A 25,120-nucleotide genomic window follows, 5' to 3' on the forward strand; every position below is an offset into this window, starting at 1 on the left:
CAGAGTCTGGGGCCTCTAATTGAAACCCCACAAGTTTAATATTTTATTGTGTCATGGTTTGATTAAACACAGTTAAATGAAGTTAAGATCTTTGCCTCTCTGATTGCCTGTCAGACCAGCCCTGCAATTTCTCTGCGGGTCACTTTGTGTGCTTGTGATTCAAGAGATAGTGTTTTTTTTTGTCTTTTAAATCTCCAACTAAGTATTCTCAAACATTGTGCCTCACTTTGCCCTTGTTTTATTGATCTGTTGTCATTCCTCCTTTCTCAAACATTTAATATGTCTTCTTTCTTCATGCTTTTTTAAAATTTATCCAGTATTTTAGATTAAAAAAATGCAGCAAAGAAAGCTCATTTTGCTTTGTTTGGCAAGAAAAGAACGACCCAAATTTAGGTGTATGCAAATCATCATCATAACCCCTTTAACAAATTATGCCCCAGATTTTAACGGAAGTAAACATAATTAAGAAAATCTATTAATTATTAAAGTCATACCTCCCTTGCTTGAGTTTGAGAGCCAAGTTCTACTTCAGAATACAAACAAAGCTGCTTTATTCACATGCATGAACACAAAACAGTGTATGTTCTCTCTTTCACACACACAAACAAATACCCAGCACATACACATTGGCTCCCCTTTTACCTCAATTATATAGCAATACACACACACTCCAGGATAGCCACAGGGGCTCTATGGGGTGTAACAGCAGAGTGAGGCGAGAGGGAGAGAGGGAAGCGCTGGGAAACTTACATGGCATGAGCTGGAGTGTGTGAACACACACACACACACACACACACACACACACACACACACACACACTCACGGAAAGCAAGTAGGCAGGAAAGCCTTAAGGGCCCAACCCTGGAGGAGAGTATTGAGGGGCTTGGTAGGATCAGAGCCAACGCTGCTTTCCTTTCTTTCCCTCTAAACAGATTAGTTTCTCTCTTCTTACCCTCTCATCTCCTCTCCTACCTGCGGCTTCTAATCCCATCATCCAACACATTTACACACAAATCACAAATAATTAATTCTCCTCCTAATTTTTTATCTCATTAAGGACCATATGCAAACAAGCACAGAATCCCTAACCAGCTGCCTTGTTCTAATTTAATGAGTGGAGATGAGGACATGCAAACCGCCATTCTCTCTCTCACTTTTACTGAAGTAATTCACCTGCCAGAAAGTCCAAATCTTCTTGACAACTCCTAATTTACACAGAAAAACTACTGTAATTACAACATACACATAAAGCCAACTTTCAGATTGAAAAAGCTTCATGTCAAAGGTAAATTACAAAACAAAATTACCAAATTCTATTCAGATTAACTTATTAATTGCTTAGCTGATCGACAGAAATTGTCTATTAATTGTTTCAATCATATTTCAAGCATCTTCTTCTTTTAGTTTATGTTTCAAGCTTCTCAAATGTGAGGACTGGCTGCATTTTTGTATCATATGTCATAGTAAAGGAGTCTTGGATTGTTGACAAAACAAGCAATTTGACAACGTCACTGTAGGTGTTGAGAAACTGTGATGGGAAATTTATTACTTTAACTAAATCACTAAATAATAATAGAGAAAATTTCCTACACAGTCAACAATAATGCCAAACTGTTAGTTGCAACACTAGAAAAAGTCAGCCTTGTGATAGTCTGGCAATCTGTCCAGGGTGTACCCCGCCTCTTGTCCAATGTCAGCTGGGAAAGGCCCCAGCATCCCCATGGCCCCCAACAGGATAAGCGGCTATGGAAAATGAATGAATGAATGAATGAATGAATGAATGAATGAATGAACCCTAGAAAAAAATGCTCATTATAGATTAAAAATAATTAAATGTTATGTGCTGTAAAAGGTGCTAGCCTTCATCAGATTTCCATTAATCTATGTACAGTGGAAACCTTTATAGTGATCACATCTGTGTGGGTCAAACTGATCACTATCTGTGGATGATTATTAGAACCACATTTTTTTCCTTTTTCTTTGTTTCTCATGCAGATAACCATCTAAAGATATTTGTATATTTATTACATAAATATAAAATAATGAACTTGACATCATCACTACCAAGGGTCCACTCAAGGGGGCATTACGTGAATAGACATTATCATTCTACTTGACGTGGGCGGCCTCAACCACAGGTGCTTTCCCCGTGGCCATTGTTTTCTTTTGCCATCACTAGCAGACGTGACTGTGTCTCGTTGTTTAATAGACTACACAAGATAGCCTAAGGAATTATAAGTTTTGCTGCAGCATCTCATTGGCTTATTTTTGGCAGTTTGTCCTACGCTTCGAGGAGACTACACTTTTCATTGAGAGAAAATGACTGTCTTTTTCCCGTAATGATTTCAATTTGCAGGCATTATCCTCAGGTAGCCAGCTGGAAGCAGATGGGTTACCGCAAGGCAAAGTATCATGGGAGATAAGTAAATAAAAAAAAGAATTACCATATTTTTTTAATTTCCATATGTTGTCATGTATAAAAATGAGCACTGTAGGCAGACTACTTGATTTCTATAAGCAAATTATTGAAACAGCATTTGCATAGGAATGACTCTGTCCCAACTTTTCTCATCCATAGAAGTGGTTTATCGCTGTAACCATCAATCCTGATGATCATCATCTGATAACAAAAAACAATTTAAAAAACTGCCAGGTAAAAAGCTGACACAACAATTACATTACTATGACTTAATCTGACATTTGCATGAAATTGTCAGTTGGAGTCACAACAACATAACAATCACTACAACTCAGTCAACATATAGCCAGACAAGCCTCCAGGTCATTGGCCTACTTCCTGCAACCTGCTAGTCAAGCTGAAGTTGAACAAAAGAACTTACAACGTACAATATCTAGGTCATTGTACACAAACAAGCTCATGAAAGTCATGATCCCTCTGTCCCATAGGAGTTTAAGAAATAGGTAAGTAGGAAAAAAAATGTATTTACCATCACAGGCTGATACAAACAAGCACCCTGACCCCCTGTTTCTGCTGGAAGCTGAATCTGTTAAAGGCCTCCTTGTGCTTAAGTATGTGGCCAAATTTTACAAGGTCCGGGTCACAAGAGAGGTGTGTAATCAGGGAAGTGGATTAGCCTTGGGCTGATCAAGCAGGTGGCATTCCATTTTAACCATAAGAAACAAACGGAGAGGGAGAGGGAGGGGGGATTACAACAAACCTTTACAAACAGAAGAGCTTACTAGAAAGCAGGTCCAACTAAGAGGTCATCGGTAGGCTAAGTGCCCACGGCTAAGAAGCCTTACCCAGGTTAGAAAGGTGACATTCTTGTGGGACTAATAGATGCAATCCGGCCCTAAGAATGGCCTCAAATGACAAGACCAATATAAAGATGACATAGGTATTTTCTACCATCTCCATTTAACCTTTATTTTAGTTAGGAAATATTAGTGACACACACCATTTCTACCACTAGTAACATATTTTATCACAAAAAAATTTTTTAGAGTTGGGTCAACTTCAGGATTAGCCAGTCTAGTCCACTGTATGAGCTTAAACCAGTTTGACTTATTGCAAACTGACTGAACCAGTATCTGGAATTATGTCACGTTCTAAGAAATTAAAAAATGCCTTGGGGTGATGAGATGAAGCATGGCAGTTATTTTCTTAAGAAAACAAAAACATTTTGGATTTGAAGCCCACAAAAGAGGTGTTCTAACTAGCCGCGAGTGACATGGTGTGCCGCTTTGAGCAGAACTTTTGTCGGACACCTAGTTTCGACTTATTCCCTTCGCTTGCTTTTAAAGCACGACAATGGACGAGGAACAGCCTATTCATGAAGCTGTAATGAGGAATTGTCAATACAACACTTTCTTATTTCACAAACATAAAATAACAAGTAGGCTACTCTCCCAGTCTGATCTCAGGTGTACAGCTGATGGCTACATGGTTTAGTTACCTGATGTAACGGAAGTGCATATTTGACAGATTCAGTGAAGACAGAGCGCTAAGATTTTACGTGATGCGATGTGATGTGATTATCGGATGCTTGTTTGCTGTTGGGACACAGTGTCATAATGTTCCATTCGAGAATGGCTGCTAAGTCAAGTGCGACACCTAGGAGTAAAATACAGTACACCAATCCGGTCAGATGTTTGGCTTAATATCAAACTGCTTTGCAACTTTTTACACTGGCCCAACTGTAATTGGTAGCACTACAAAGTACGCAGATACGACTACATTTGTTGGAAACACAAGCTGTTATATCAACACACGTCCATCTTCCATAACATGAACTGCATCAGATTTGTCATCAGCATGCTATTATCCAAGGTGACTACCACTTTCTAATCAGTGGTTCAGATCTACAGTTTGTTTGCAGTCATGTGACTGTTATGACGCGTGAAATTCAGATCGAGGGCAGGAAGTGGATATAGAGGAAAGTGACTACATAACAGGACTGGATGAACCTGCAGGCAGAGGTATCGTCAGAACATTCAAACTTATGTTCTTTGTTATACTAACAAAACAGATAAGTTTTTTTTGTCACAACTTGACCGATTTGCCTGGTGTGGACACGATCTCTGGCACAAATGTCCAGAAGCGTACAGAAGTCTAGTGGGCTATAACTATTTTGTGTGCGGTTGTATCCATGACTGAAACGACTGCCATCTTGTTTTTGGCCGGGAATTAAATGTGCTTAAGTATAACTGTCTTTAATACTTCAACTTTGTACATGTATGCATCCCTGTCAGGTTAACGTTACTGGGTAACATTAGCTAACTTTAGCTGCTATTTTCTACCTACTAGGTCAACTGTCCTAGAGGTCTGCTGTAAAGCTGTTAAACATTTGGGTTGTGGCTAAAAACACACAGAAGTTATCATAGCACATTGTAATTGAACTCGAGGTGCGTTTAACACAATGCTTTAACATTTACATTTGACGCAAGTTGACTCCGCTCCTCTAGACTGAGGACAGAGGTTTTTAATCCACATCTGTCGCTGGTTTTTGTTTTTTGTTTTTTTTTACTTCTCCCCTTTACATCCTACTATTTTTTGGGAGTTAAAGTTGCCTTTATTTTTTTCCCCGATTAGATCGATTGGAACAGCCATGAACAGCACAAATTATTGGCATCTGTACAGTGTTGGTAGTCTTTGCCTCCAATTACTCGTCCTTCATCTGGACAGGGCACCGATGTTTGCTATCATATGCAAAGAAGCTACTGACACAATTCAGTGTTGGCTGAACAGTTATATTAATTTAATATCAGAGTCACATTGTAGAATCACAGACCACTGTTGCTCATGAGTATTGTTAGATTTACAATATAAAGATAATGTAATATATTAGGTTGAGCTACTCTGGTTATCCTTTAAAAACAACTGTACAGAATGTTATTTACTTCATCAAGCATTTTATCTCACTGACCAGTATTCTCTGCATTCCAAAATATACTTTACTTTGATGTTGAGACCCTCCATTAAAAGGGTCTGACAAGCCTGGTAAGAACGGGAAGCCTTATAACCTCAGCTGAACTTAAAAGTTTGTCTTATTTTGATACCCTGTTTTTGTTTCAGTCACCTGTGACCTGTGTCCATGACCCCTTGCACAAACCCTTAGGGAGCCAGCAGTAGTGCTAGGAGAACACCTTCTGTAGGCCATAAAACCTACATTATGGACCTTGAAACACCCTTCATTGCCTCTCTGTTTGTTTGTGTGTGGTCGTTACAACACTGAACTTTGGCCAGTTTCTTTTGACCCTCCTTGTTAATCTGACCTTGCTTGTTCCAACATGGACTATCTGCTCCATTTTCAACCCCTTTTTCCTTCAGTGTGTGTTCTCATTTTTCTTCATCAAAGTTGTGCCAAAAACATACATTTTGATAATATCTTCCTCTGTTGTATTTCTCTGAAACAAAGCAAAATCATGAAAGATGCACGACACGGAGTCACTAAGTAAGCATTCTGTGCTAGATCCATTTATCATAAGCCAAGGAAGCGAAGAGAGTGCACAGGCACACGCGCGCACACACACACACACACACACACACACACACACACACACACACACACTAATATACATAAACTACTGCAGTGAGTCTGCTGGAGCCAAATAACAGATGGACAGCGAGGTCAAAAAATGGTGTGAACAAGGGGATGAAACAGAGAGATTTAGGGAACAGATGGACATAGAGTTCACTGATGGCAAGAGTAAGGAAACAGGCATACACTACATAAGCACACACTAAATACAATGAAAGAATTTCAGCTTTTTTTTTGTTTTAATGAGAAGTAGGGAGCCTCTAGTTGGACAGCTTAACAAACCACTTGGACATCTTTCTGGTCTAACACATCAATACATGACACAGATTTTACAAAGCCAGGACTACCATAGAGCATATACATAAGGTCATACTATGAACCATCATAATAAACCATCATAAAGTTAGAATCTAGTAAGCATGATCAACGAAAGCAGCACTGACTATAGGAGGTTGTCTAGGGGCACTGAAAAAAATGAATGCTGAGTCACTGAGGCTCGAGCAGCAGGCAGGCAGGAAGAAAACGGTGTATCATGAAAGCCTGCTGAGGAGAACAGGACTCTGGCATCTGCCACTACACCAGAGGAGTCATGGAAAAAAGGAGATATACGGGGGCAGGAGAGGGAACGGAAGAGGAGGAGAGAAGGTAACAATGGAGGGAACGAAAGTACGTAAGGGTAAATAGAGAGATGAATAAAAAGGAGAATAATGTAGGAACGGGGAAGGACAGGAAGGGGAGAGAAAGTGTCAAGACAAGGGGAAAGGAAAAGGGAGGTGGGAACAGGAAAACAAGAGCAATACAATAGGAAAGTAGCCCATAGAAGGACAGAAGGACAAATCTACCTGCTCTCAGAGCTTCTCAGCCTGACTCAGCATAACCTGAAGTCACTTCAACTTTGTCCTTTATTGCTGACTCAGCCTGCTGTTGGACAGGCCCCAGGGACCCTGCTGTGACAACTGAAACACTCTACAACAATATCATTCACAACATCCCCTCCTACCAGGGCAATGCACAACACGAAACCTTTTTAGTCACTTGTACCACCATATTAGCTTCATGTCTAAATATATTTATATGGACTTATGGCAGTGCTCTAACTTAACGACATCCATCATTCTGGGGACAGAAAAATGTTCATGGATGATAAAAATTTTGGGACGGTGGCGAAGCAGAAGGTAGACGTAGCCTTAAAACCTCAGTGTGTAAAAATGGTGAGTAACAGTGACATCAGCAAATCCTAGATTGCAGCGCTCACTTGCTCATCCCTCCTGTCAGGTAAGTGACGGTGGCCTCGTAGGACAAAAAGCCTTGCACAGACAGCAGAGATGGCATCATCCACGAGTTTATCGAGTTGTTCAGGAGTATCTAGTGACGAGGTGAATATTTATTTAGGAATCTAAACCATGTAACGATATGTTATAGGGAATGGGCACAGTGACGTCCCCATGGACGTCGCTGCCATGTTGATGGCTACGGGCAGCAGTAAACAAACGCAGTAGTTGAGTTGCATCAAATGGAGAAAGCGAGAGAAAAGATGTTAAGATGCCAGAAAGGAAAGCTGCCCAACTAGCAAAACATTCTGCAGAAGACACAAAGACTGGAACAAACTCCAGCCACTCAAGCTCTGGTTCTTTAACTGGTTCTGTTAAGGATTATAAACCAGCCCGCATTTCTACCAGTTTTAAGCAGAACCATTGTAATCAAGAATGTGTCATTGACAAAAAGGGTTGACGTAAACCGTCATGGCTAGACGGTAACCTGAGATTTGGAAAAACTCCTGCAAGCAGCTTCAAAATATTATTGTCCTGCTGTTTTATGGTGTGGCAATGCTGTGATTAAAGGCTATGAAGGTTTAGGCACAAAACTACTACTACTACACACTTGGTTAGGGTTATGGAAAGATTATGGTTTGGATTAAAATAATCACTTAAAACATGGAACATGAAATGTCACATGAGGTTTGTGAATCTGGGTTACCATATAGACATGATAGAATTACAAATTACAAATTAGTAAAAAAAAAAAAAAAAAGGCAGATCAGCATTAATTACCTGCAAGCTTATATGTTAGTACAAATATTTGTTTTTATCAAAAACAAACAAACAAAAAAAAAACTAGCATGAACCAACTACTGATGAGACCACTGCACATTTTTTTAAATGAGTTCTCAATTGACCTCTCCATTTTTGTCTTCTCCATCCTCTCTTTCCAATCTGTAGAATATGACACGCAAACTGATTTCATCAAGGTTAACACTTTAGGTCAAGAGTAACCTGCTATTTTTTGGTTTGAGGCCAAAATGCTACGAACGGTTCATGGTGAGTTGCGGGCACTGAAATGGAACCCATACCATGTTGGTAAAGGGGTATCACTGGAGCATGCTTGACAGGTGGCCTTCTTAAGTGCGTGCACACACCAACAGTGTTAAAAAAAAATGAAGGAGTGAGCATATTTATACTAAAAGAGTAATTTTATAATTGGGACGGCCAGCATTCACTGGGACAGCTGAAACTGTATTTCAGGGCTGTTTGGATTGGTGATGAAAAAAATTAAGTTAGAGCCTTATATGGACAAAAGATTTCTGTCACAAAGCGATACTTCTTAGTCTGAATTTTTGGTATTTCAATAATCAAAACCTTTTCTACAAAATCATTTTTTAAATCAGCCTATATAGACTAGTCAGGATGTGAGAGAAGTAGACAACATTGCAGCAGATTGTATGGACATTTTAACATTTTTTTTGCTGAGACTCTTGGTCAGGAAACTATTGTAGTGTCATTGCTGCAAACTCAAGCTGAGAACAGCTGCCATCTTAATCAAAGGAGAAAGCAACAGATCGCTTGGAACCAAGTTTAAAACCAAAGGTGAGCAGGCCTATGCAGTCCTCAGAAGAGATTTCAAACAGTAAGCTAGCTATATTGTCAGAAGATAGATATTCGTCAGCTATTTGGGAATGTGAAGTGTCACTTCCCTCTATCTCTAGTTGTATGAGGGCATTATGGGCAATATTGCAAATCAATGATCAGGACTAAATGATGGCATGGATTTGAAGAATTTTTGTACCAATGTGATGAAGTATTTGGATTGGTCAGGTTCCTCAACAGGATTGTTTCACAGCTAACATGTTGACTTGCCATTGTAGGAAAAGCACCTGTGTTACTAATAAAATAATGATGGCTCTACGTAAATGAGTATTCCACCAATTTAGCACTGCACTCCTATAGCACTGTCACACTCACGATGAACAGTTTAAAAATAGGATCAAGTCTGAAAGTTTGGTCAGAGATTCAGGTGCATTGTACTGGTAGAGCCTAATGTAGCCTCAAGCAGAAGACGAGAGGGTACGGAAGTCTGGTAAGATCACTTCCTTCTAACTCCACACCCCCTGCTTGTTGTCATTTTCAATTTTTGTCTTTAGACCCAAGCAACACTGACTCAGGTGACATTACTAACACAATTTAACAAATTTTAATGCATCTCTCTCAGAAGCCATGAAAGTCTTTACACAACTTTTTTTAATATTAGCAATAGTACTCTGGACACCTGTAAACAGACCTCATGGGTAGAATCGGTGGAGTTCCCCTTTAAGTGTCTCAGTAAACCCCAACAGTGTTACAATGAGACAGCATGCACAATACCAGGGCCCTGAAACTTAAGCAGCTAAATTAAATTACAGTGAAATGTCAAAATGCCTCTTGTGAAAAAGGCCTATTGTTTTCCAGAAAATGTATCTTCTATCTAATGTATCTTGTGATAGAAAGTTAAATTTACAGTGACAGAAAATGTTATCCATATTGCTCACCCATAATGCACATTACAAATAAACAAATTGTGTGAAGTGAAAGAAATTAGTTCAAATCTCCCGAATGTCGTTTTGTCCAAGTCCAGTCAATTTCATTCAGATAGCCTTAAATTCGTAAATAGCCTCAGTCTCTCTACAGCATACAACACTGTGTCTTTACAACCAGTTGTCTATGAGGATCTCCAAATGCCACATAAACAGAATGCTTGCCAGCAACAGCTCTTGCAGTGAACAGCGCTCCAATTAGCTGCTAACAAGATGCATTTGGATGAACTGTTAATGAGAGTGTGGAACACATGCCACAAGATCTGTAACAACACCATGACTGTGCCGGGTGTCAACGACAAAGACAGAGAGTGAAAGTGTGTGAAAGAGAGAAAATACAGGAACGTTGGATTGTGTCGGCGAGGCAGCGGATGAATCAGCTCGTTTCCCCTGCTGCCTTGAGGGCTAGACAGTCTGACAGGCCAGCAAATAAGGATGACTCATCCTGACTCACACACAGCCACACGCACAGGTGGGCACACATACACAAACACAGACTGATGGATTATTCCCACTGTAAAACATGCTTTTGTGGCTTCCAATTGCCCTGAAAGGAAGCCTCTCATGCACTGTCAGATTCTTCTGCCCTTTTCGCAAATACTCACTCACACATCTCTCTCTCTCTCTCTCTCTCTCACTCTCTCTCACTCTCAGAGTCTTTTTTCTTGCCCCTCTTCTTTTTGCCTTCCCGGCTGCATTGACAAACACAGCCCTGCAGCCACCAACATGTGACTCATCCGTGCTGCCTTTCAGAGTCTTACATGATGCGTGCACAGACATAAACATATGTGCACATTTGCAGCCATGAAAACACACACACACACACACACACGCACACACACACACACACACACACACACACACACACACACACACACACGAACATCAGGTTTGCATTCCAATGTTTTGTGAAGGTGAGACTCCAGTGGTGAGGGGTTTCCAGATCTTGAGGAGCTGATATCTGAACAACCTTCAAAAGATAACAGCTCCTTTGATCTGTCAGGTTATAATAGGCACGGACACATACACACAGTAGCAGCCTGTTACATGAACTCTGTCATCAGCACAGGGTGAAGTTGACAGTCTTTTAGGTATTGTCAACTGATGCCACATGCAAAGTAAAGGCAGTTTCTTTGAGGTCTATTGTTGTTGCACCACAAAAAATAAGACACTGTTTAGGTATTAAAACATCTGCACAAAACCAGAGAACTATTTCACATTTCTTGCTAATGGGTGGTTTGTTTGGAAGGCAGTCTGTGATAAAGTATCAGCTTTAAAATGTCCAGTTCTTTCAAATATCTACTGATGAACAAACTACTTTGCTCTCCCATTTGCAATTACGGCAGTTAAACATTTAGCAAGCTGTTAACAGAAGAAATACTAGTTACTGGACGTAACCCGTGTTCTATGAATACGTGGCTTCACTATTGACTTATCCATTAAGGCTCCCACTGGGCACCCATGAGTATAAAGAGGAAAAACAGTGTTCCTCAACTAATTAATTAGATACAGGTGAAGCAGGGGAAGATCATGCATCGTGCACCGCCTTACCCTTATTTGCACTACTTGTGAGGGGGAGAGAGGGCACCACCCCCTCCTAGGTGGGGTGCCTCTCATGACATGTGAGACAGCCAGTGTGTCTATGTTGGTGTTTTAAGGGAACTATACTCTTTAGGTTAAGTGGGGCAACGCCCTTAATTAGGACTGAAGACCTACTGAAGGTCCTACTTGGCCTGGCGCTGCTGCCTCTCCTAAATTTGCCTCTGGACAAAGGAGACTAGGAGGGCACAGGACAGCTCGGGGTGGCAGGGGCCCAGTCACAGGGGTGGTCCCTGGAGTGCTGGCAATGCTGCGGCTGCTGGCGCTACTGATGCTGCTGCTGAAACGGAGGCTGCAGGGGGTGCAGATGAGAGCCCAGGTTTTACAACGCCTTCCTCTCAGTCTCCAGTGGGTTTATCATTACCTGGATGTCTTGATCAAAAGGGAGTTAGTAGACAGTGGCATATAGAGAAGCTGCCACTGTTCGTTCTCCTTCAGACTGGAGAGACCTAGCCAGCCTCCTGGGCAGCACAGGCTCCATCCAACAGCAGTTGAACATGCCAGCCGTCACTCAGTCCCATTCGGACAGGAGCGATGGCCAGTCACCAGGCCAGAAAGGGGAAGACAGGAGAAGACAGATCATGACTGAATGCTTGATCAGAGTAACACTCTTGTCCCACTGCAAGCGTTGACATTAGAATAGGTGAAAGCCACTGATTTTATTGCAAGCAGAATGTCCCACTCTCATCCAAGTTGACACTGGAGGCTGGGTGGATGAATCAAGATGTAGATCTACTCCAAGTGACTGAGTGAAAAAGGGGGATGAGCAGCAGATGCACTGGGGTTTTATAGTGCATAGTTGCTGTGTGGTTGCTACCTCCTAAGTGGGCAGTGAGAGCAAAAGATCCGTCTCAGGGTGCCAAAGTGGAGTCTCAATGGGTAAACCAATAGCGAAGCCCGTTAAAGGGCGTTTCACATATGAAATGGAACTAAGAGAACGAGGTGAACAAAGGGTGATTGTTTTCTCTTTTTTTATTGCAATGTTCTCAGGAACAAACTGAAGATGTCTTCCCCAAGGTCCAACTACCATACACATTGACATTAAGACCAGAGAACAAAACTTGTGTGTATGTGTGTAACAGGATCAGCATGTGTGCCAAGGTTAAGTGATGTAGCCTGAATGAGTAACCAGAGTTTAAGTGACTGTGTGCCGAGTGTTCCCCAGTGTCCCTCTGCATTATTAGCTTCTGCCTAAGAACAACTGCTTTGTGTGTAGTGTGTGTGTGTGTGTGTGTGAGTGAGTGTTTGTGTATGTGGTACCTGCTTTGGGTCCATGGTGGCTTTCATCCAACACCAGACTGTTCATACATTTAAGCTCCCAGTCTTGGACCTCGGTATTCCACAGGGCAGGAACTAACACGGTGTATTGGGCTCTGCAGATGACAGTGGGGTGTGGAGGACAGTGAGATGGGCTACCTGGAACTGGATTTAGGTTACAATAAGAGGGGTGCTAGTGTGAATCCCCAAATCACCTACATTGGATCAGCATTAGGAAGGGACATTAGAAAGGGGAACTATTACAGCAAGAAAAAACTGTTTTATTGTTCATATGGGAGAATTTAGAATTGTATGGCTAAAAAATCTGATTTGTGAAAAAGATAAGGGGAAATGGTTACAATTTGTATCAAATAATGGGTGGAAAAAACAGAAGCTGGGGAAGGGGTATTTTATTTAATGTTCTGAACGGAGTTTATATTACTACGGCCATGCAGTGCATGGTGGATAGTCCTGGGAATCCAATAATAAGGCTGTTACGTGACAGATCTATGGCTGAAAGGTTAAATAATACAGAATATAAAACTATCTGCATGGAAATTGTTGCAGTGTTCAGAGGAGTCCTCAAATATTGGAAGAGCTCTGAAAGGCTTTCCTGTATGGAGTGGCTCGGTTCTTTAATAAAGACCACATCTTGTGAAATAATGCAAGCAAAAAGAGTAAGAGAAAAGATACAAACAATAAGTGGGGCAGTTTTATAAATCAACTCAAGATAAAAGACAGGTCAATGGGTAAAAGCATTTGATACTTTCTGCATCTTAAATTTAAGCATTCTTGTGTTATATTGGCCAGTGTGTGCATTTCGTAAACTGTGAACTGTATATATATATATATATATATATATATATATATATATATATATATATATATATATATATATATATATATATATATATATATATATACAGTACAGGCCAAAAGTTTGGACACACCTTCTCATTCAATGCGTTTTCTTTATTTTCATGACTATTTACATTGTAGATTCTCACTGAAGTCATCAAAACTATGAATGAACACATGTGGAGTTATGTACTTAACAAAAAAAGGTGAAATAACTGAAAACATGTTTTATATTCTAGTTTCTTCAAAATAGCCACCCTTTGCTCTGATTACTGCTTTGCACACTCTTGGCATTCTCTCCATGAGCTTCAAGAGGTAGTCACCTGAAATGGTTTCCACTTCACAGGTGTGCCTTATCAGGGTTAATTAGTGGAATTTCTTGCTTTATCAATGGGGTTGGGACCACCAGTTGTGTTGTGCAGAAGTCAGGTTAATACACAGCCGACAGCCCTATTGGACAACTGTTAAAATTCATATTATGGTAACTAATGAAAAACGAGTGGCCATCATTACTTTAAGAAATGAAGGTCAGTCAGTCCGGAAAATTGCAAAAACTTTAAATGTGTCCCCAAGTGGAGTCGCAAAAACCATCAAGCGCTACAACGAAACTGGCACACATGAGGACCGACCCAGGAAAGGAAGACCAAGAGTCACCTCTGCTTCTGAGGATAAGTTCAGCCGAGTCACCAGCCTCAGAAATCGCAAGTTAACAGCAGCTCAGATCAGAGACCAGATGAATGCCACACAGAGTTCTAGCAGCAGACCCATCTCTAGAACAACTGTTAAGAGGAGACTGCGTGAATCAGGCCTTCATGGTCAAATAGCTGCTAGGAAACCACTGCTAAGGAGAGGCAACAAGCAGAAGAGATTTGTTTGGGCCAAGAAACACAAGGAATGGACATTAGACCAGTGGAAATCTGTGCTTTGGTCTGATGAGTCCAAATTTGAGATCTTTGGTTCCAACCGCCGTGTCTTTGTGAGACGCAGAAAAGGTGAACGGATGGATTCCACATGCCTGGTTCCCACTGTGAAGCATGGAGGAGGAGGTGTGATGGTGTGGGGGTGTTTTGCTGGTGACACTGTTGGGGATTTATTCAAAATTGAAGGCACACTGAACCAGCATGGCTACCACAGCATCCTGCAGTGACATGCCATCCCATCCGGTTTGCGTTTAGTTGGACGATCATTTATTTTTCAACAGGACAATGACCCCAAACACACCTCCAGGCTGTGTAAGGGCTATTTGACCAAGAAGGAGAGTGATGGAGTGCTGCGGCAGATGACCTGGCCTCCACAGTCACCGGACCTGAACCCAATCCAGATGGTTTGGGGTGAGCTGGACCGCAGAGTGAAGGCAAAGGGGCCAACAAGTGCTAAACACCTCTGGGAACTCCTTCAAGACTGTTGGAAAACCATTTCAGGTGACTACCTCTTGAAGTTCATCGAGAGAATGCCAAGAGTGTGCAAAGCAGTAATCAGAGCAAAGGGTGGCTATTTTGAAGAAACTAGAATATAAAACATGTTTTCAGTTATTTCACCTTTTTTTGTTAAGTACATAACTCCACATGTGTTCATTCATAGTTTTGATGCCTTCAGTGAGAATCTACAATGTAAATAGTCATGAAAATAAAGAAAACGCATTGAATGAGAAGGTGTGTCCAAACTTTTGGCCTGTACTGTATATACACAAGTATAATGTACGCACGCATGACTGTATGTGACTGTTTACATGTATGGATATGTAGGCATGGTTATGTATACGATATGTACAAATACATTATTTTCTTTTACCGTGATCTTTCTAGAAGGTAACACAAATACAATATGTGATATCATCCCCCAAAAAAAAGACATGCTTGAAAAATTGTGAATTTATCCTTTAATCCCATCTGTATTAATTAAAGTAAGGACATCCAGGTTGATAATGCAACATTAATGTGAGGAGAGAATGACGTCAGACAACAGGACAGAGACAAAGGAGGGAGAGAAGGTGATAAAACAGTGATATGTAATTGAGATAGATCACATGGTTGGGCTATCCATCCCAGTATATCATGATAAATGGTTGTAGAAGCAACAGATAGTGTGCTAGGGAGGGAATGAAAATAGTGCAATCATGGGAGAATAAGAAGAATGAATGATGTGCACAAGTTTCCTGTCAGCTCATTTAAAAAGATCCCAGCAGGCATTTTACAGATGATGGCTTGATACTGGTCAAAACCCAACATACAGTAAACCATTATTAGTAAATGTAAGTAACAACTGGACAACTCTAAATGTCGTTCAATTTCTGTGTCCAGACACTTAGTTGACTTGAGTATACCTTGACACATATGACTTGCATACTATACAAGTATATACATCAGTTAGTACTCGAGATCAGTCTTGGTCTCGAGACCAGTCTCAAGGTCTTGTCTCAGACTTGACCTTATTTCTACTTGGTCTTGTCTCAATCTCTCACCAAAAGGACTTTGGATTTTACTTCAAGACCATTCAAAACCACAACTGCAAGGATCTTTATATTGCCTATGCAAAAAATGTATATTTAAATAAGGTTGGTAAAGTTGGCCTCAGTTCCTTTTTGATTATTTCACGAAGACATTTCTCTTGGTACACTTTTAGATTCAGATTCATTGTCTGCTATTGCTGATTAATTTACGGTGAAATAGTTAAAGTTGCCACATAAAGTACAGCTTAACATTACAGATAGTCCAACAACTTTAACAATATTAGCTTACTGCAGATGTATTGTGTTGGTGAGTACGTCAATGAATAACAAGAAATTAGAGTACAGAAAGGATTTTCACACTGTCCTACTTAATATGTACTTTTAAAAAATAATGAAACAAAAATTAATCTCAAGGATCTGACGTTAAGTGTTTATGTTAAAAGTGATGATTGGCTGATATATCATTATCAGATTTTAAACTCCTAAGAGTCAATCAATGTCAGCACTGGTCTTGCGAATTCAGTGTCAGTCGAGCTATTCTTAACATTTCTCCTTTCCTTAGCAGGCAGTGTCTGTAAACCTTGTTATGACTAAATTCTCTTTGAAGCTGCTCTGTATATATCTACTATGTATCAATGTACTTTATCTCCAGCCTTAATATGTGCTTTGTGCAGCTTAGAGGTAGGTTTAAATTACAAAATGTCAAAACATATAAAGGTTCCAACTCTGACCATCTCAGACCATTTTCTGTATCAGGTTGCTTAGGGAAAGGCTCTACCAAACAATACATGGACTTGTATTTTGGTGATATGCGTACATAAATGAACAAATCTTTCTACACAACTCTTTTTTTATGTCTGATATGTACCAGGTCAGCTTGTCGAAAGTCCGAGTGCTTGTGAATCCCTGACTTTTCTCATTCACCAACTTGTTTTGTCATAGGGTACTGCTCACGCTGCCTGCTATGGTGAGTGAACGAGACCGGATTAAAGCGCACTCCAGTCAAGACCTTTAACAGTCAATGCCAATGGTGCATTCAGATGCTCCTTGGATGCTTCTTCTTCTTACTTTGGTTATTTCATGAGCTTTAAGTTGTAATGTGGAAACAACATGGCTGCTACAAAGAAGATGTGTTGTTTTTTTATTGCTCAAAGCTTTTAAACACCATGATCGCAAAGAGCAACAGAAACAGATCAGGCGAGCTATGAAATATGATGGGAAACTTTTTTTTTTTTTTAAGTTATTCTGATACCACATAAATGCAGCACAAGGCTGTGGAGGAAACTGGCACGTCTGCTACTTGCCCCTCAAAGAACAACAGTACTTTGGTCAGTAACATTTCTGCGACATCATATTGAGCTTACATAACCTCCCTACATACAAGTGGGATGCTGAATCAATACCTTTAAATTAATATTTTATCTTTAATAATGTAAACATATACACGATGATGATGACGACTGGTAATACATTGAAGAGAAGTTTTTGTCGTTGCGCGCAGCAGTGGCTAATTGACACTGTATTTTGCGAAAAGTATCAACACTTTAAATGGTTCGATATATTTACATATATCAACTTGAAGGAACCAATACCGAGAAAAGAATCGATCCGCCCATCACTACTGTATTTAAAAAAAAAAAACAACTAAAATGCATGTCATGTCAAAAGAAGAGAGAACACAAGCAACACAGACCCACTAGGTGATCCTAAGCCTTAATGCTTTTGGGACTTTTAAAATGTTTAACAGAGACGAGAGAAACTAAAGAACACTTATTGAAGCCAGCCTTGTCAGTATGAAGTAAACAAATGATATGTGGACCCCTCAGGCTGAGCGAGGGTGTCATTGTGTCAATGAGGATAAATGAATGAATGAAAAGAGGCAGCTAGGAGGAGAGGGGGCGCAGAAAAGTAAATGAGAACACGGGGGAGGAGGGACAGCCCAGGGAGGTTTATGAGAATTGACTACTGTGAAGGAGGGGGCAAACAAGAAAGAAAGAGATAGGACTGGTGGAAGGCATTTAGAAAAACAGTGTGTATAGGGAGTGAGTAGGATGAGGGTATAGAAAAGGAGACAGAGAGGAACAGGACTGGGCAAAGGAGATATGGACACTGAAGTAGAGACAATAAAGTAAAGGTGCTGGAAGACAGAAAAACAAGTCAGCAAGTGGAGCAGTGGCTGTTTTAGGTTGAACGGAAACTCATGATTAAAACTGAACAGTGCTATAATTTATGTCGATACAAATTTCAATTCAGTTGTACTTTTTTTAGCTTCATTATTTGCCTCAAAATATATGATATGATAAAAAAATATTTTCTGGAAAACAATATAGATTTTACTGTTGGTTATTATTTGTATATCATAACTAAGTCATGTGCAGTGTTGGAGGTAACACTTTACAAAAGTAACACGTTACAATAATATATTAGGTTTTGACAGAATTCATCCACACTGCTCCACTTTCGCCAGCGCACCACCAGAAAAAAATATCACAGAGCAACGCTGGCATACAGTCCTGTTCTTGTGCATAACTCTCTCCAGTGCTGCTGTAGCTGACCAGCATACCGGGAACTGGCGGGTCTTCCAGCTCCAGTGTTCATAGTATCATAGTAGCATCATAGTAACTGACTCGCAAGCCACCTCAACATTTGTATACTATGTTTCATAGGCCCTCAAATATTGATCCATATCTCATAATTATTAGACTTGGATGCTTTGTCTCACCCTCCCTGTGTCCAAGGGTATTTGTTTATTTAAAAAGGTCTAGGCTATTTAATTGTTCTTTATCTTTTTTTTTTTTTTTCATTGCAATACAAAGTGGTAGCCGAGCCACTGTATGTGAATGCATGACTGGGTCAGACCTGCGCAGCACTGGATTTGAAATGAACTGTAATAAACTGGAGGTTCTGTGCTTTGATTACCTGCTGTGAAACAACATGATCCTCATCCATTTAAAATGCCTAGTCATTCTTCTGAGGTCAATTTGAAGAAAGTAACACAGAAGTAGTGTAATAAGTAATTTGTTACTCTACAAAGAGAGTAATACTGTAAAGTAACTTACCACTTTCAAATGAAGGTAACTAGTTACATGTAATAAATTACATTTTGCGAGTAACTTGCCCAGCACTGGTCATGTGATTGCTTTGCCTCCAAGACAAGCTAACTGCAACAGTTTCAATAACAACACCTTAAACATTGTGGCAACAGTTCAGAATTATGAGGATGTAATTTTTTCAGTTTTGTTCATGATGATGTTTGTGACGATGGCACTAGATTAAAAGTTAAAGGGAAAAATTGCTGATTTTCAAGCAACTGTGTGTCACCGCTGTGTAGGCTGTGTGTGCAGATGAACAGTGTTTGGCTTCTCTCAGTGCTGACAGCACCGCAGCTCTCCGCTCTTCCGCTGGTGCAGTCCCCTGAGTAATGCGAAACGGGACATGGAAGGAAGCCAAACACTTCACTGTTCATCTGCACACACTGCCCACATTGCAGTGACACAGAGCTGGTTGAAAATTGTTAACGTTTTCCTTTAAGGGGTTCCCAAAGTGATTACAATTCATTCTGGCGGGGACATGAACGTGTGTACCACATTTTTTGGTGATCCATTCAACAATTGTCAACATCCCATCAAAAACTTTAAATCTCAACCTACTAGTGGCACTGGAGGAAGAGTCCAGTGATCACAAAAGTCATTATGATTTATCCTCAGGGCACTCTGGATACCCGTAATAAATTTGAAGGCAATCCATCCAATAGTTGTTGAGATATTTTAGTCTGGACCAAACTGTTGGTCCGACCCACTGACTGACATTGCAGTCCATACAGCTACACCGATAGGACAGCTAAAAACAGATTGGGGGAGGCAGAACAGGTACTGTCACTGAATAAAGGGTGAGAGGGTAGTGTAAGAGCAGTAGTTAAACATATTACTAAAAAGCACCACTCATTGATCTGTACTGAGACTTAAAGATTAAACCAGGAACGGGGGAAGAAATACCATTAAAGTGTTAGAAAAACAGACAGAAACGTAATCCGCAGAGTGTTAAGCTGCTCTTTGATTGGTGACGTAGGGTGTGCTGGGAGTCATTGTTGCAATCTATGACTGAGGTGACAGCTGACTGACAGCCCAGTGTAGACAGACAGACACATGAGATGGATGAGCCTCTCAACCAACCATTAATCAGAATGGGCTATATGGGTGCATGACAACTCCTATTTATACCATTCACACAGAGTAAAAGAGCAGAGATCCTTATGAGAATTAAGAGAGGTTGAAGATCTTGCCTTGCTCCTCTCCTTCATTTCTCATTCTCTTTTCTACCCCTCACCACCCACAATTAGTGCACCTTCTCTCTCTAGCCACTTCTCACTGACCCTGCATTCATCTTCCTCTCTCTCTTTTACCACACTCACTCCCTTCCCCTGTTTCTCCAACAGTATCTTCCCAGCGTAAGGGGATCCTGCCCTGGGAGACAGTCGGACCACTTAGTGTTGACTTCTGACCAGGCTTTCGTAACGATGCCAAGCGGGCAACAAGGACTTCTCAATGTGACGTGGTGGCAGGCTGCCCACTGAACACCAGAGCGAGAACAAAACGGGACTGTCAGTGCTGCCCTTGATGCATGCATATACAAACAGAAGAGGAGTTTCACACATGGATCAAAATGTGCTTTTTCTTCCCTTGAAGCTCAGAAATCACAGGTTATTATTTTAGGAACCCCTCTTTTTTATTTAAGTAGTAATGAAACATATCTCTGAAATGTTGGAAATAAAGCACTTTTAAAAAAAATCAATTGGTCGATTAAGTAGTTAGGTCAATTGTTTCGCTGTTCAACATAATAATCCTAAAGATTTGTCCTTCATAATCCACTTTGCAAGTCATTGGTGCGTACCTCATACGCCTTCACCCCCCCTCTGGCTCATGATAAAGTGCTTTATCACTGGCTGTGACACAGCTACCTTTATGGAAACTACTTGGCTGTCTGGCCTCCATTATTCAAAGTCTACTGAACAGATCTTTGTCCAAGGTAAACAAACTTAGGCCAAACAGTGGGACCTTTTCTACAGTGAGAAGCACATATGAGCGTGAAATTTAAGTAGTTGAAGGGAGCTTATCTAATAAAACAAATATGATAAACTGAATAATTGTACACCAGTCTGTCACACACACACACACACACACACACACACACACACTGGCTGTATACACAAACCCAGTGACCCTGCTGAGTTGCCATAACTACAGCTCCATGTCAACAAAACATGTCCGTCGGCATGTGACGTTTATATTCAACGTAGTGAGACACGGACAGAGGGGTTCCACTGAAAGCAGCGTGGGCTGCCATTGAAGAAACTAATTTAGCATAAAAGATGTTTAATCCAAACATGTACAAAGACAACCATGGCAAAACAATGACACTCTACTTTTCCTGGAATGCTCAGTGTCAAAATATGTCCAGTCCTGATGAGCTGATTGATATTCATGAGCTGCCTGGGGTTTTATTTAGGACAGAGTCTAAAAACTCTCAGCTCTGAGAACTGTGCTGCACATTCTTCAGAAAAACCCATCACTTTCAACACATTCACGAGGGTGGTCTGGGACAACACTCATGGATGCGGGTCTCAGGCAACATATATTGAGGTATTTTGTGCTGAACAAAATGTAGATTATGAATACAACACAGATCTGCACAGCTCACATATGAGAGAATAAAACTCATAAATGGCATAAGCCGCTCTGTTTGATATTGATATATATTATGTAAGATATTTTCTGTTTGTAAGCACAGAACTAACACTGTCTATAGACCAGACAGTGTTCATTCATAATTCTGTTCCAAGTTCAACTTTACTTTACTTACACATCAACAGGGACTCTCAGCAGCAAGGGCAACACTGCTCCCTCATCATTCAGGTCCATTAGTCGAGGCTCCAGGAGCTCAATAATGGTCAAAGCAGTACGAAACACAGCTGACAGGCCTGAGGAGAGACAGCAGGATTTCCAAAAATGATTGCTGTATATATACACAACGCTTTGTCAATACAAAGTAGGTGTAAAAGAGAAGATAGAGAGGATGATAAACAATTTACAAAGTGAGGTATCAACCCATTTAAGTAATAATTCACCCACAAAATGACCATTTGTATATGAATTACTCGCCCCTTATTATGTTAAACTGAAGTGAAGAAAACTACACTTTTCTCACCTCCAAGGTAACACAGAATGCAAAAATGGAAAAAATTCTTGATGAATTGGAGTGAAAGGGGACCGTGTTTAACAGCAAAACTAAATCAAAACATCCATTTACAAACACTCACACAACTCCTGCTGTACAATCCAAGTCTCACTTACCCAGCTGTAGGCCCAATACCTCCAAAACACAAGTATTTTTGCTAAAATCCTACCATTTAAAACACTTCCACGTACAAGTAGCGCACCTGAGCAAGCCCATGTCTTTGAAGTCTGCTTGTGCATTCCACTGAGCAGAGTTCAAACCCATGTGCTTGCCCAGGCGCGCTACTCACTTTGCTGATGTTTAACATGGCTGCACTTCAGTGCAAGTCATCAAAATTTCATGAAAAGTTTTCTTCACGAATTCAACAGGTGACCAATATACTTTGATGAAGTAGGTGCAGGTGCCTCCAGTTGCCTCTTTGTCAGCTCAGCTAAATTTGTGCTAAATGTAGACTCATGCCTATTTCACAAGTGTTGGTGGTGATGTTTGTGGTTGGTTATGGACTGTGGTGGCTGCAAGTCACTCTTTAGGATGAGGGAAATCAACTGCCCAGTCATTAAACTGTACTTCCGCTACATCTGCTAGCTAGCCATGTTGAGATTTTCAAATGTAAACATCAGTAAACATCAGGGAAAGGATGGAGAAAATGGCACAAGCTGAGAGAACATCCTGCTAGCCATTGTAGAATAGAAAGACCTTTACTGTCATCATTCAACATGTGTATGACGAAATTAAAACAGCTCCCTCTGATGGTGTACAGGTGTTGGAGAACAAACTGAACAACCTCTGTGCTGCATCAGTTTCCAACAAGATATCAGGAACTGTAACATCCTGTAATTTACCGAAACTTGGCTAAATCCTGGACAGCGCCACTCAACCAGGTGACTCTTTTCCTATATGCCGATCTGATAGCAAAGGACTCTGGCAAGAGAGGGAGAGGAGGCGCGTGCTTCACAGTGAATAAGGACTGGTGTGACTGTGGGAAGGTGCTGACCTGTTCCTGCTGTGGATCACTGTTAAACGCCTTCCAGAGGCAGCTGCAGAGCTGCCTCGGAGGGAGCGACTATATGGCCATCTTGTTGGAGTTGGGTGTGAAGACAGTAAAATCATTCCACAACCAGAAACCATGGGTTACCAGAACTATCCAGAAACATGGACGATTATAAAGATGCAGCCAATAATGTAAGAAGCAGCAAAATAGGACTAAATTACAGTGTAAATTAAAGGATTCAATGGGATCACATTTCACTGGAGTTGCACCTTGTATAATTATGTTACAAATAAATGATAATTGATTGATTGATAAATAGTTTGATTTACACATGGTAATTTTGTAGGTGACCTGTTCCTTTAAAACCGTTTGATTAGCCCACCAATCTTTTCCCTGGCAATGGAACAAACTGAACTATGCTCACATTAATTTAACATTAAAAAAAAAAAAAAATCACAGTAAAGTATGTATGTACAGACGCTATGCCTTGATGCAGCAGCCAAGGGTTCGATTCCGGCCTGCAGCCCTTTGCTGCATGTCATTCCCCACTTTCTCTCTCCCCATTTCATACACTGTCCTGTCCATTAAAGGCAAAAAGCCCATAAAAATAATAAAAACCACAGTAAATTAACTTATTCCCCCCTTCCCCACTGATTGCATCTTCAGTAATATCAGTCTGCGTCATCAGCTCCCTTGTACAATTATGCATGTGTGTATACATACCATGCAGAATGATGAGATCCCAGACAGCCAGGACAGAGTCCCAGCAGGGAAGGGAAGTGAAGAGAGTGAGGAACCACGGCATCACAAAGTGGACTGATAGGACTCCCACTGACTCCTGCAGGGAGGATGGGAAAACAGGGGGGGTTAATTTGGCAGAACCAAACATGAATTCAACACTTGCTTCTCTGCCAGTGTCTGCTAACCATACTCCTTCACTGCGCTCCTTACTGAAACATCCATTCAGTTGAGTTAGTGTTAAAACCTTTATTCTAGTTTAAGGAATTTCCTAAGTGGTGTTACAGACAAATTGTGGTGTGCAATGTTAACTGCTTGTAATAGTGGATATATGTCTTACAAAATAGTATTATAATATCATAGGTCCTTCATGTTCAACACTGAAAATGCATTCAGCCTCTGTTTGCTCAGATGTGGTGGGTACAGCCCAAGTACAAAAATTTGTTTACAGCTGGCTTGCCTTAACTCTACTGAACAGCTCTATTACAAAGGAAAAGCTGACCACCGATCTGTAATAGGCCTTTTCTGTAAGGGCGGGTAACGACTGTGCCTACAATAAGCCCCTGTGGTGTGTGTGTGTGTGTGTGTGTGTGTGTGTGTGTGTGTGTGTGTTGGCTCTAAAAGGGCAGCTTTCCTCCCAGACCTGCTGAGTCGACGTGAAGTATAACAATGTCTTCAAAGACACTTGAGCAGCACAAATGGTAGCAGTGAATGAATCAGAGTGTGCAAGCATGCTTAGATCGAAGATTATGAACAATATAGAGCTTAGCTTCAACTGTAACATGACTGAGAAGAAGGCAAAGAGTAAGGCTCACTATTTACAAAACTGTGATTGAGAAAATAATACTTCCACTGGACTAAAAGCATTTTGTCAAAGCTGTTTGACCATCTGACAAAGCCTTCTTATATACACTGCTGCCTTAGGAGTTAAGAATCAACAGCCAACAAGTGATAACGACTCTATGATGCTGTACTTGGGCACAGCAGTGCTTTGAGTAAAAAGCCTACATAAACACACTAACATGCTCACAATGACAATGAGGCCTGACAATTAATCAAATAAATTATCGTAATCACAATCAAGTGCAATATCCACATCGCAGGAGCTGCAATTTTTTGACAAAGGTTATATTTGTCACAACATA

General features: G+C 40.7%; 1 protein-coding gene across 2 annotated transcripts in view; it reads right to left on the minus strand.

Annotated features, from left to right (window-relative positions):
* LOC117262088 (uncharacterized) overlaps positions 1-25,120 on the minus strand; it is a 94,483-nt gene that overhangs the window by 59,051 nt on the left and 10,312 nt on the right. For both annotated transcript variants that reach the window (XM_033634764.2, XM_033634765.2), the window contains 3 exons: positions 23,961-24,075; positions 21,872-21,989; positions 12,709-12,821 (listed from right to left, as the gene is read on the minus strand). In XM_033634764.2, the coding sequence (XP_033490655.1) occupies positions 12,709-12,821; positions 21,872-21,989; positions 23,961-24,075 (346 nt within the window). The remainder of the gene's footprint in view (positions 1-12,708; positions 12,822-21,871; positions 21,990-23,960; positions 24,076-25,120) is intronic.

The sequence above is a fragment of the Epinephelus lanceolatus genome, chromosome 5 (genome assembly GCF_041903045.1).
Source record: "Epinephelus lanceolatus isolate andai-2023 chromosome 5, ASM4190304v1, whole genome shotgun sequence".
NCBI lineage: Eukaryota > Metazoa > Chordata > Actinopteri > Perciformes > Serranidae > Epinephelus > Epinephelus lanceolatus.